The 13,894-nt window shown below is 43.2% G+C and overlaps 1 protein-coding gene across 1 annotated transcript in view; it reads right to left on the reverse strand.

The window, feature by feature from the left end:
• The window catches only part of LOC146042958 (tyrosine-protein phosphatase non-receptor type 11-like), a 103,645-nt gene that overhangs the window by 7,691 nt on the left and 82,060 nt on the right, over positions 1-13,894 (reverse strand). The window contains exons 11-14 of the mRNA XM_083163260.1: positions 3,897-4,051; positions 3,747-3,814; positions 3,086-3,237; positions 1,357-1,457 (exon numbers count right to left, since the gene is read on the reverse strand). Of these exons, the coding sequence (XP_083019386.1) occupies positions 1,357-1,457; positions 3,086-3,237; positions 3,747-3,814; positions 3,897-4,051 (476 nt within the window). The remainder of the gene's footprint in view (positions 1-1,356; positions 1,458-3,085; positions 3,238-3,746; positions 3,815-3,896; positions 4,052-13,894) is intronic.

Below are 13,894 nucleotides of genomic sequence, written 5' to 3' on the forward strand. Positions count from 1 at the left end.
ACTTTGAGGGAATAAATTAATATAAAATAAAAAGCATTTTTAGATAGAACAAGTTTTTTTATGGTAAAGTGTGGGAGGCAGAAGAATACAGTGCAAGCGGCATAACGAGGTCTGCTGGCTGGAAATGCATGCTGGGGATTTTAGTTCAGTCAGAGGTAATCCAGGCATGAAGTATAGATTATATCTTAGGTTTTACCAAGTAACACCCACACATAGGTGCTTCCAGTACAAAGCTGCTCGCATTTACAGGTTGAGTCTCCCATATCCACAATATTTGGGACAGAGGTGTTTTAGATGTGAGATTTTTCGGTACTTTGGAATATGTGTATTCCGCAATTAGATATTCTTGGAGCCAAATCTAAAGGCTGCCATACATCTACAGATTGATTGTCAGATTGGGCTGGTTGGAACAAACACCTGGTAATATCTGAATGACTGTTTTTGTCAGTTTTCCAGCAATTCAAAGCAAATGGTCAACTGTCATTTGCTCTCATCCATTACCAGGATTTTGTTCCAACCAGCCAGATCTGACAATCGATCTGTAGATGTATGGCCAGCTTAATGCTAGGTACACACCAGAACGATGCAGATCGTCAGATGATCGTACGATCGTCTGACGATCTGTTGGAGTACACAATCTGAATCCGATCAGATCACGACCTGTATCCAGTTGAATGGTCATTTACAGATCCTACCTGCTGCAGGTAGGATCTGTAAAACAACCAAAAGACCAGCGGGGACGCGCATCGGATCAGAAATGGCCCAAAACATGCCAATTTACATACAATCGGTCTAGATTGTATCTAAATAGGGTGTTTTGAGGCCAAATAGTTCTGGTGTGTACCCTACATAAAGCTGGCCATACATCAGGAAGACCTGCATACAACCTGATTATATGCAGGTCATGGAGCAGTCAACGAGCGGTCTGCTTATGACCGCATTGAGAGCCAACAGATTAGACGTCCAGCAACATCTGATCTTAGGGCTGACGACCACCCATCGTAACTTCATTACGCTCGATTGCACACGATCCGTTGCACAACATGTTGAGATGGTGTGTTCGGGTGCAGTGGCCTTCTGGAGTTGGGGGCCTTAAGAGCAGAATGCATTTGGGTATCATATACACCTTATACACGTAACCCAAAGATCATTTTTTAATTGTACAAAGTTTTGATTAATTTTGAGAAGTTCAGAAAGCAAACAGTTATCACTTTCTCCCTCCTGCTCCAAATATTCTGTATTTTGGGATTGGCAAGCTCTTTGTAACAGTTGCCTTGTCCTCTAGATGACCTGCAGTATTCTACAAGGTATGCCATCTTGTTCTAGATCTACCAGGAACCCTCCCCAAAAACTTACCGAGGCTGTATAGGCGTTGGGGTTGACGGTGCTTTAGCTTTCAGCTTTTCCCCAAGTGGATAATGAATGTTGGTGTATTCCCGTTCTTGTATTCTGCCCCTCTGCAATACAACATTACCGAAATATATAATATATGTGACAAAATACAAGCCAGTCTGCGTAAAAGAGGGCATTTAGAATTCCAGTATGCAGTTTTTCATTCAAAAGTATGCCAGTCACCTGGGCATTGCTTGCCCGTCCCAGAGACAAGAGCGGGGCAGGAAAATTATAGAACATGAGCAGATTGCATCTTCTGAAACCAGCAGCTTAAATCAGGAAAGTTCCTTCTCCGATTGCCAAGGGGCAACAGTGGATTCTCTGTAGAACAGTAAGGGATTGTGACATATCCTCAGGAGAGGTGGAACCAGTTGTTGCTCAATGCTTTCAATGGGATATCTTATGAACCTTCCATATGGGCTTTATCCAGTTGTAAATGGAGGCGTAAGACCACAGAAATAAAAAAAAATGTCAAAACACCAAAAGTGTGACACTTAATAAAGTCCTCTTTCACAAGTAACTAACAGGAATATCTAAATAGCAGAGAAAATATATTGATTTTTTTGACTTTTTAGTTCATTTTTTTGGCGAAAACCTATTACGACATCCGGAAAAAATAAAAAGTGCAAAAACAGTTTCAGCGAAACGTGTGCTTTTGCCGTCACATCCCATTTTGGCACAAAAATGGGGCCGCTTCAAATGGCGGCTCGCGGCGGCATTTTAGGGATAATTGGATAGTCCTGGATAGATCCATTAGTCATAAGAAAGTATTGTGGCAAACTGGATACTGCCCTAATCAGAGAGGTAATAATCGGTAACGCACAGGAACGTCGGCCGTATTAAAAGAGGTGGTATTAGTCATAGCAAATCAGAACGGTGCCCATTTCCAGCCAGGCTGCATCTCCGTGTTTTCAAGGGGGCGGTTCCAAAATCAAATACCGGCACCCTCTGGGCACTTACGCTAATGGGGAGGCGGGCAATAACAAAACAATTCTACAAAATGACATATACTGTGTTCCCACTTAAATTGCGGTCTGTAATTTACCTAGACTGACCGTAACCTATGTATGGAGCAAAACGCTTTAAAAATCACAATAAATATTTTTTGGCCAACACGTATGTCACATCAAAAAAAAAAAAAAAAGTCCCTTAAAGTAACTAAAGATAAAACAACAACAAATACAGCCAGCCTAAACCTTTCAGACTCTGAGGGGTACATTTACTAAGGAGCTCTATTGAAGACGGGATGTTGGCCGTAGCAACCAATCAGATTATATTTACGATCTTCTAAAAGGTACTAAATAAAGAAGTAGTATCTGATTGGTTGCCCAATCTTCAATAGAACTCCTATCTTTAAATTTTACACCTGAGATGTGATCTGGTATTGGCACACTAGAACGTAGCCCAGCTTTTAGGGAGGTAGACCATACGGAGATATGAACTACTGTATGTATACTTTGCTGTAGGGGTCAGAGACACTTCTGTCAAAATACACATCCACCATACTGTGCGTGGTCCACCAGGTGGCAGCATTCCACAATATCCGAAGCAAGTCAGTTTATGTAGAGATTGGATTGTAGAGGTCATGCCCGAGTCACAAAACAAGCCTACCAGCAAGTCACTGAACCATTTTACAGAACACCGGGTCTCTTACTGCATTGTTCAGTTGCTACTTCTAAGGGCACCTTCTTACCTGCTCGTCCTCCAGAAACTTCTTCCTGGACTCAATATACTTCTGCACGGCCATATAAATAAATTTATACTGTGCCTCTGTCTGCACCATCCCCGAACGCTGCTGCCTCACCATCTGAATGGTTTTTGGGATGTCGATATCACAGTCCAGACCTGTGTGGCACAGTAAAGATGAAACTTCCAAGGTGAATGGCCAAGAATTGTTCATAAGAGAGATTAACCAGGGGCCACAGTGTTCTGCAGCACCAGGCACCAGGGTAGGACAGGAGCACACAAGCTCGATAACAGACGTGAAACCAAAAAAGAGAAGTCAGGAGTTCCCTGCTCATGACAGAGCTTACATGTTAATTGGAAGCGAGCACATCGGTTGTGAGGGTGTATTAGGAGAGGGTAGTGTAGGCAAAAGCAGGGTCAGCTCTAGAACAGAGACGGGTTTTCAGAGAGCGTTTAAAACATTTGAAGGCTGCGAGAGAGTCTGATCAGGCGTGGTAGGGAATTTCATAAGTGGGTCTTGCAGGCAGGAGTGGGAGGTGGCTACCAGAGATGGCTACCAAAGGTCTATGATCACAAGGATAATAAACAAAAACTCTATATAAGACACCCAGGATATAGACCATCAGCAAGAAAAAAGGAAATTATTATGCTAAAACTTGGCAGGTTACCTTGTCTGTTAATAATATCCACCAGAATATCTATGACGATGATTGTACCGGTACGTCCAATGCCAGCACTGAAAGAGAAGAAATACAGAAATGTAGTTGTACCGGTCAAGTCACATGACAGGAAGTAATTTCTTCCGGGTGATGCCATACCTGCAGTGTACAACAATAGGTCCAGGCTGTGGAGTACTTAGCTGCACCGTATTTATTTCTCCCAGGAAGCTTAGTACACCGACTGGCTCATTTGGGACACCATGGTCTGGCCAGCTAAGGTATTGATAATGCCATATGCATCTTGGTGGCTCCTCCTAAAAGAGAAACAACTGTTACTCAGTATCCCATGCCGAGGATACAATAAATTAATGTTAAAGGGAAGCATAGCCATGGGAATTAATTTATCTTCCCTTTACATCATAAGTCGCATTCCAACATACACCACACTCATTAACGGCCGTCTATCATTATCACTGGACACCTCCTCATAAGCCTGGCTAGAGGACTTCTCCCATGCTGCCCTTATCCTGTGGAATACTCTTGCATACTCTACAAGACACTCCTCCGGCTTCCCAGAATACAAAAATGCCCTCTCTCCACCTACACCTATTGCACCATGTCCTAATGCTCCAGCTTCTGCATCCCAAATACTTCTCCCCCGCTACCTTTGGTGTCCACCCAAACCCTTCGGGAATGTAGATCTTTGTCTTCCCAAGAAAGCACCTGAAAAGTTGTAAAAAGTATGACAGTTCTTCTGGTGCAAAAGGAACCAGGAAAAAAAAAAAACATTATTATTATTATTATTATTATTATTATTATTATTATTATTATTATTATTATTATACAGGGTGATATGAATTTCAAGATGACTAGTAAATATTACACACACACACACACACACACACACACACCCTGGCGAGGAGCTAGGTTGGAAGTGGACCCACGAGCGTCTCGTGTACGCGCGTACCCTCCCGGTGGCTGGCAGTCGGCGATCCGACAGCCAGACCCCCGCTGAATGAGGCCGGCTACATCTGTATATCTTACACAGTGCAGCCATAGAAAATATATGGGTAAATGCCATAATACAAACTACTGTATAATCTATAGAATTAAAAATGCAAAGCCAAATACAAAAACCTACATAGCTGTTAACCTGCTATGCACTTTACACTAGCTTTCTCAGGCAGGTATGCTATGCACTTTACACTAGCTTTCTTAGGCAGGTATGCTATGCACTTTACACTAGCTTTCTCAGGTTGTTTTAAAGGAAACTAGAGTCATTTTGTTTAGGTGTAGGGACAAGGAACACCATATTATCCTTTTTCCTTTAAGTTTTACTATTGTACTTTCTGGAACACCCTTGCTTTTCCCACCCTACAGAGTATCTTTTTTGCGTATGCGGCCAGCGCATCCGTGTGTGTCTTTTTCGTTCTATCCAATTATATATTCTTTTGCTGGGAATAATGTGATGTCACTGGCTGGCTTTCAGGAGTGTATTTTATTATTACGAGGTGGTATGTGATGAGTAGGGGACAGAACAGAAGAGTTTAGAGACTGCAGGTGTTTGTTATGCCGGATATCTGGAGGGACCACTGACACGGATTGGATGGAGTCAGAGGTCCCCTAGTTCTTAGTAACTGCCAATGTTAAGATATCATTTTTTTTATTACCAAATGGTATGTTTGAAGTGCACGCTTGTTAATTGACGTATTGCAAAAAAAGGATAATTACCATGATGTTGTAAGATCAAAGCGAAACACATAAACCCCAATGGTATTTCTGATATATGTACTGTATGAGAAATCCTATTAATGATCAGAAGGAAAATGTAGCAAACTAGAACATAGGAATTTATGATCTACTACCTAATTGTCTGTGCAATCACGGTAGCTCAACAATGGACGGTTTTGGAATATAAAGTACAGGAAAGCTGACATATAAGGGGCTCTACATATTTTGTTGCATTCATCAGGTCCACAATCTGCAACCAGATGCTGTAGTCACTGACTATTGGATTTCTGGTGGTGTCCATTGGGTTTGTTGGTCACGTGATAGTAAGTTCCGGTGGTCACCCAGCAGTAAGTAATGCCCCTAGCCCGCCCCTCCTTCAGGCTAACCCTAATTATGGTATTCTGATATCTTAACTGGCAACATGGTGACTGCATCCCCTAATAAAGTATCCGAAACACTTTATTTCAAGATGTGGGCGTGTATTACATACATATTTCACCATGTATAAAACTCTCCATTTACATAGCTGATCATTCCTATGTGGAAATCCAACACGTTCACTTGAAGAAATGGAAGAAGAGAGGTGGGTATTCACAAAGGAAACTAGGAGTGTGTGATAAGTTCCTGGCTGTGCAATGCATACTGTAGGTAGAGTAGACACAACCCGACTAGTTGTGAATTGTAATGCTTGACTAAAGTTGTGAAATGTCAAGGCACAAAACGGGGGATACGGTCGGTTGGTCGACCTAAAGATGGTCGCCAGTCATTAGGTCGACATACTGGAAGGTCAACATGGGTCTAGGTCGACATGGGACAAGGTCAACCGGTTGTTAGGGCGACACAAGCATTGGGTTGACTGTTTTTTGAGCAGACATGTGCTGACAGGTGGTAGTTCATGCCCTACCACTAGGGCGTGGTGGGAGAATAAAATAGTGTGCCGAACGCAGTGAGGCACCGTGCCCGAAGCACGGCGAGCCATGTGAGGGGACGCGGTACACTTAACACTGTACCCATGTCGACTGTCAACCTTGTGCCATGACGACCTAGAATCTCTGCAAAGAGACTTAGGGGGTTATTCTAGTTCACGCTTTCTGACAAATTCCTTCTTAGATGGACAAAACCATGTGCACTGCAGGTGGGGCAGATGTAAAATGTGCAGAGAGAATTAGATTTGAGTGAGTTATTTTGTTTCTGTGCAGGGTAAATACTGGCTGCTTTATTTTTACCACTGCAATATAGATCTCACTTTGAAGTAAAACCCCACCCAAATCTAATTCTCTCTGCACAAGTTACATCTGCCCCACCTGCAGTGCACATGGTTTTGTCCATCTAAGAAGGATTTTGTCAGAAAGAGTGAACTAGAATAACCCCCTTAATCTTAATGGGAATCCGTAAAGGAGTTGGTGCCTCTAGTTTTTAGACATCACAATGCCGAGGGTTAATTTCCACTGCCACTTGTTCTAATTCCACATCGAGCTAGCAGCCTTTTTGACATCTTTGATTTCCTGCTAATAACCGTGACATTTAATATGTGTATCCTTTAATTTACTAATACCTGATTGTCAGTTGTTTCAAATGAACATGTCTGACACTGGACACGCAATCAGGTGTATTGCTATCCATTCCTACCAACTATGACACCACTTGTGAATTTGGTCTTTCTGCATTTTTTATGCTATTTGATATAGATCAGTATTCACGACATATCCCACAGTATCTGCCCCCTGCATACACAGTTTCCGGTAACATATTAGATGTTGGCTTTCCCACATTGTACAGATCGGTCTTCATACATTTTGCTGCAGTCGTGCCAGAGAGATCTATATAGTCGCTCAAAACATACATCTTATAAAAGAGGAAACGACAAAATGACTTTGCTAGACTGCACATCTAAATGTGTGACATTCGTATATCGGTGCTGAATGAGCCGGAATCTGCGTAAGCGATACTTTTTTCCCATTTCATGTTCTGGTGTGCTATGTATACAGACGCAGTCGGACACAGATATGTATGTAGATTAGCACAATCTATTCTCCTGTGCATCCTGGTCACATTGCATTGCGAATAAGATGTATTTTTGGGTTACAAACACAAGAGGAGAGACACCCAGCACTAGTAGAGTCACTGGGGCCCAGACCGCTCACTCGCGCCAGGTTTCTTGGCGTATTTACCTGTATGTACAGAATTACATCCCAACAGTACCGCTGATCCGATTCCCCAAATTTCCACAATTATTAACTTTACAGATCATTGTCGCTTTCTCTGTATATATTAAGTGTTCTTGGTTACATTTTACATTCACCTATTAGAAATACTAATGGATTTCTAGAAGTTTAATATTGATCTTCCCAAATCATGACAATTCTGTTGCAATACCTCAGTTTACAACAATATGCAATCTTTTCTAGAAAAATTAAGACCTGCTCCTGCATTTTAAATATACACACTTTAAGCTTGCCAGGTGGGTAATTATACCGCAACCTGTATTTTTGGTTTATAATTAGCAAACAGAGTACACTACATTGGCCAGATTTAGAGACACACAAACCCTATGAGGTGTACATAATCTTGGTTCCCAACCCTGGTCCTCAAGTACCCCCAACAGTGCACGTTTTCCAGGTCTTCAAACAGAATCACAAGTGACATAATTAGCTCCACCTGTGGATCTTTTAAAATGTGTCTGAATAATGAGTGCACCTGCTGGGTGACCTGGAAAACGTGCACTGTTGGGGGTACTTGAGGACCAGGGTTGGGAAAAGGGGATCTATACAGTGCACATGCAGACCACTGTCTGTAATAATAGTGCCGACTGAGCTGTAGCAGGTGTGACATGCAGGGGCCATTTGCGGGGCTTGAAAATCGCTGGCACAGCCATCATTCCAGAAGGTGCCAGCTACAGTCACTATGTCTGGGATGCAGCTGCAAAAGGTCCAGGCTGCATGAAAACATTGGCAATTCCGTGATCTGATGCAGTGTCTATGGACAAAGCAGCAGATCCCAGAAGCAGGCAGGAGGCATTTACTTGCAGCATTACCAGATTTTTGTACAGCAGCTGCGACTAAAGACGGAGCCGCTGTATGGACTGTGCCCACCATGAATCAGGCCATAACTTTTTTTAATTAATTTTTTTGCGGCCCTTTTGCACCATCCTGCATTTTATATATGTACAAGGCTGGATTGAAAAGTAACGCCTCCATGGCTAGAAGTTTTGTGAACGCATTTGAACACTTTTTTTTGTACAGGTAAACTCTGTTTATTCTCTATGTAATGCACTATTCACTTTTCAACGTAGTCCGACTACCTCGCCACGCATGTGCACCAACGCCTGATGAGATGGTCAAACCCATTGGAGAAGAAAGCTGGTGGTTGTTGTTGACACCAACACTGAACGTCAGCTTTCACTTCGTCGTTGGAGTTAAAGTGTTGACCCTTAAAGTGCTCTTTCATTTTTGGAAAAGGTGAAAGTCGATGGGCGCAAGGTCGGGGCTGTACGACGGGTGTGGCAGAACCTCCTCGAATTGCAGGTGCTGCAACCCTCTTCCCAAAGATGAGTACCTTAAGGGTCAACACTTTAACTCTGACGCTGAGGTGAAAACGGTCGTTCGGGCATGGTGTCAACAACCACCACCAGATTTCTTCTCCGACAGGTTTGCCCGACTTGTCAAGTGTTGGTGCACATGTGTGGAAAGGGATGGGGCCTACGTTGAAAAGAGAATATTGCATGGAGGATAAACAAAGTGATCATGAACAAAAAAAAAATGTTGAAATGTGTTCACAAATAAAAAACGAGTAGCCATGGTGGCAATCCAGCTTCGTATAGATCTGTAGATCTCAAATATTTTTTGCTATTTTTCTAGATTTTCCATACTCTACGTACTGCGTTATGTAGCATATTATAAATATTGAACAATAATAATATATCAATGACTGACTCCTTTTCAAGGCTAAAAGACAAATTTGCATTTTATCGCAAATTGCTTTTAAAAAATGGAAAACAGTGACCTGCGTTTCCAAGTCTCAATTTCATGGACTTTATCTGGCTTAAGGTGCCCACACACACACCGATCCCGGCGGTGTGATGCTATACGATGGGGTGCGCGCTCCCGCGGCACCCCATCGCACAGTACAAAAAGTATGTGCTGCACATACTTTTTGTACTAGCTTTTTATAGCATCGCATCGTATGCACATCGTATGCACAAGGCATACGATGCGATGCTATGTGTGCTAGTTAAGCCCACAACGCACGCCGGGATCGGTGCGTGTGTGGGCACCTTTACTCCATTACATAGATATGTTGTCCAACAACGTTTTGCAAAAGTGCCCTTTCCGCAACCACGAAGGAGCAGCTCATCCGGATTCAGAACAGTAGGATTTGATGTAGAGAAAAAATGGTTAATATAAAAAGATACCATGCACTGTACTCCCCCATCTTACAGCACTCTATTCTATGCACTGGTAATTACAGATATGTCTCCGAGATGGGATGTCAGCAGCAGGTTCCAGGCCCCCCTGATCTGCACGACAGCTCTTACATAGATGAGAAGCGGACAACGATAGCTTTATTATCCAATTACACATGGGTGAGCGGTGCTACAGAGGAACTGCCATTTTCCATGACAGAAGAGACGCTGCGGAAGCTGACACAAGTGTCACCGCGCTGACTGGAAATCCAGTCATTATCTGCAAAGATTTCCTGAAAATGCTAAACAATTTACACAAATAAGAAACTCAATTTTGAGCATGTGGTGCCTGAATTTCATGTCTGTGTTTGTGTATTTCCTGCAGGCTAAACTGTGTTCTCCTCTATCCATTGTGTTTGCTGCACAGTAGGACGCAGATTCTCCGCACACATACTGTGATTATACAGTGATATCTGGCATATTTATAGCTTTCTGTCTCATGTATAAAGCCAGAGGTTCCCAAACTCGGTCCTCAATGCACCTTGACAGCCAGGTCTTAAGGATAACCATGCCTGGTCATAGGTAGACTTAATTAGAAATGCAGTTGAAATTAACCTTCTGTACTCAGTCATTAATATCTGGACTGTTAGGATGCCTTGAGAACCGCAGTAGGGAACCGCTGGTATAAGGACCACCGCATCCGGCATAGGGTTGAGAGTGTGTGTAGGGGTTGTCACATAACAGCGCGATGTAACAGTGTTGGTATGGCAGACACACACAGACCATTGAGGGGATCAGAGGATCTCAGAGACTCTCCAGAAATGTTGGTTACATGATCAGCAGCAGCTGTCAGTCTGCAGAAGGAAGAGGGTTCCTGCGAATCCCATCTGAAGCAACAGTTGCACTATTAATCAGGACTTAACTTAAAAAAATAAAATTGCTTCCTATACAGGACCCGCTGTCGGCCACATGCTGTTTCTTCCAGCCAGACATTACATTTGCGCAGGCAATGTTTCTAATTGCAACATCAAAAGAAAAGTGTGCCCGCTGTTGCAATGTAATTCCGATGGAATCCTCTTCCTCATTGCCGAGAACAGAGCAGGTTTGTGCAAAGTGATGACATTTAAAGAGGAGTTCAGAGCATACTACAATAATGTTACGGCACTCATACTTCTAGCATTCAGAAGATTTTAGATGTCAGATCACTGTAAACACAGAAACCCAGGGAGATTCCTTTGGTAAGGTCAGGAAGCAATCAAAGGATTTGTGTGTTCAAGAAAGAACTGTGCAGATTCTCATATCATCAGAACAAGGACCTTAGAGAGTAGGCAGGGCCTTACATAGGTCAGTACTATCCGACACCCACCTAGCGGATACTCAAAATATAGCAAAAAAAGAAAAGCACATGCAAAAACGTACCCAATAATGATGTTGTGCCTGATATCTGGTCAGCAGATCTACGATGCCTAGATCCACCATATTATGGTCGACCATGCCAAGTATAACCAGTCTAGTAAGATGCCCAAAGATAGTCAACCAGGTCCAGATCATTAGTAACGGTAAGTTAGACGCCAGCGTTAGCGCAACGGGAGCGTGGCCGACTGTCACATGGTCGACATGAGTTTTTCATGATTTTTTGGGTGCTGAATATCACAGGTTGACTTAGTTCATACTTTACGATCATAGAGTGAGATTATAAGAGTGTGCCGAGCATAGCGAAGCACCGTGCCTGAACCGCAGCGAGCCATGTGAAAGGGCACTGTGCACATATACAGTGTCCACGGGGACCCCGGTGACATTCACCGTGTGACCATCAACCACACTCCTGTTGCTCTAACGCTGGCACCTAACTTAGATTACGGTCTATCTAGACGTGGTTAACTATCTTTAGGCGTCTAACTAGACTGGTTCAACGTGGTCGACCTAGAAAGTGTTGATACAATAACCGTTGCGTATGTATGTATGTATGTATGTATATATATATATATATAGCCTTGGAAGTAGAGTATACAACGGGGCGGCACTCAAACGGATTTCTCACACAGAATAATTGCAGACCGACAACTGCTTGGGTCTGACGTTTCGGTAATTTAATACCTTTTTCAAAGACACAAATACATGCAAAAACACTTACTTTTATAGAAGATATCACCAGTGACAAGTCCCGGCGTCTCCACGCCCGAGCCCGCGCCGGCGCACGCATCTGACGTCACTGGACGGTGTCCTCAGTACAGGCAGCTGCACGGCTTGGGCCGTTACTATGGTGACCGCCGGAGACCTGCGATAATAAATAAACACAATGTGAAGAAAAACGTGAGACACTTTAGCAGACAGTACATGTATACATTGGGCAAGCATGTGGAAAAAAATAAGAAAAGCAAAACAGACTATATCGATGCGAATTAAATCAAATGATTAGTTACAACACATCGCTATGTATGCTGCCAAACAAGTATAAAGCTAATAAAGTTAATGAGCTGAGCACAGACGGGGAGGGGAAAAAAAGGGGAACAAGAAGATGACAGACACTACACGGTCGACACGATTAGTACCATGTCGACTACAATGTCAACCCTCTAATAGGAGGCTACAAGAAGCAATTGAGAGATGAGTATTCATTCAGCCCAGCAGGGGCAACAGCATTCAGTTTAAAAATCCATTTTGCTTCAAGCTGTAAGAGCTTCATGTTGCGATCCCCTCCTCTCACACTCGCTGGAACCTGGTCTATCATCTTATATTTTAGAGTCGGCAGTGGGTGTCGACAGTCTCTAAAATGTTTGGCCACTGGTTGATCAGATGGAGCACCATCCAATGCACTTTTAATAGAGTGGCGGTGCATGGCCATGCGCTCCTTGAAGGCTCTGCTAGTTTTACCAACGTAAATGAGTCCACAAGGACAGCGTATTATGTAGACCACGAATCTACTGGAGCATGTCAACACTTTATTGATCTTATAACGATGACCCGTATAAGGGTGAGTGAAGGAGTCACCTTGTTCAAGGTACCCACATGTCACGCATCCCGTACACTTGTAATTACCAGGCTTCTTGGTAAGAAAGTGAGTCTTTTTAATGTCACCCAGATTGGTTACATCAGTTTTAACTAATTTGTCACGTAAATTGGTTCCTCTCTTGTAGCAGGGCATCACCCCCATTCCTTTCAACGCTGGTAATTCAGGATCACGACATACCAGCGGCCAGATGCTTTTCACAGTGTTTGTCAACAGTGTTGACATGCTCCAGTAGATTCGTGGTCTACATAATACGCTGTCCTTGTGGACTCATTTACGTTGGTAAAACTAGCAGAGCCTTCAAGGAGCGCATGGCCATGCACCGCCACTCTATTAAAAGTGCATTGGATGGTGCTCCATCTGATCAACCAGTGGCCAAACATTTTAGAGACTGTCGACACCCACTGCCGACTCTAAAATATAAGATGATAGACCAGGTTCCAGCGAGTGTGAGAGGAGGGGATCGCAACAAGAAGCTCTTACAGCTTGAAGCAAAATGGATTTTTAAACTGAATGCTGTTGCCCCTGCTGGGCTGAATGAATACTCATCTCTCAATTGCTTCTTGTAGCCTCCTATTAGAGGGTTGACATTGTAGTCGACATGGTACTAATCGTGTCGACCGTGTAGTGTCTGTCATCTTCTTGTTCCCCTTTTTTTCCCCTCCCCGTCTGTGCTCAGCTCATTAACTTTATTAGCTTTATACTTGTTTGGCAGCATACATAGCGATGTGTTGTAACTAATCATTTGATTTAATTCGCATCGATATAGTCTGTTTTGCTTTTCTTATTTTTTTCCACATGCTTGCCCAATGTATACATGTACTGTCTGCTAAAGTGTCTCACGTTTTTCTTCACATTGTGTTTATTTATTATCGCAGGTCTCCGGCGGTCACCATAGTAACGGCCCAAGCCGTGCAGCTGCCTGTACTGAGGACACCGTCCAGTGACGTCAGATGCGTGCGCCGGCGCGGGCTCGGGCGTGGAGACGCCGGGACTTGTCACTGGTGATATCTT

This window comes from Crinia signifera, chromosome 19, assembly GCF_055691185.1.
Source record: "Crinia signifera chromosome 19, ASM5569118v1, whole genome shotgun sequence".
Lineage (NCBI taxonomy): Eukaryota > Metazoa > Chordata > Amphibia > Anura > Myobatrachidae > Crinia > Crinia signifera.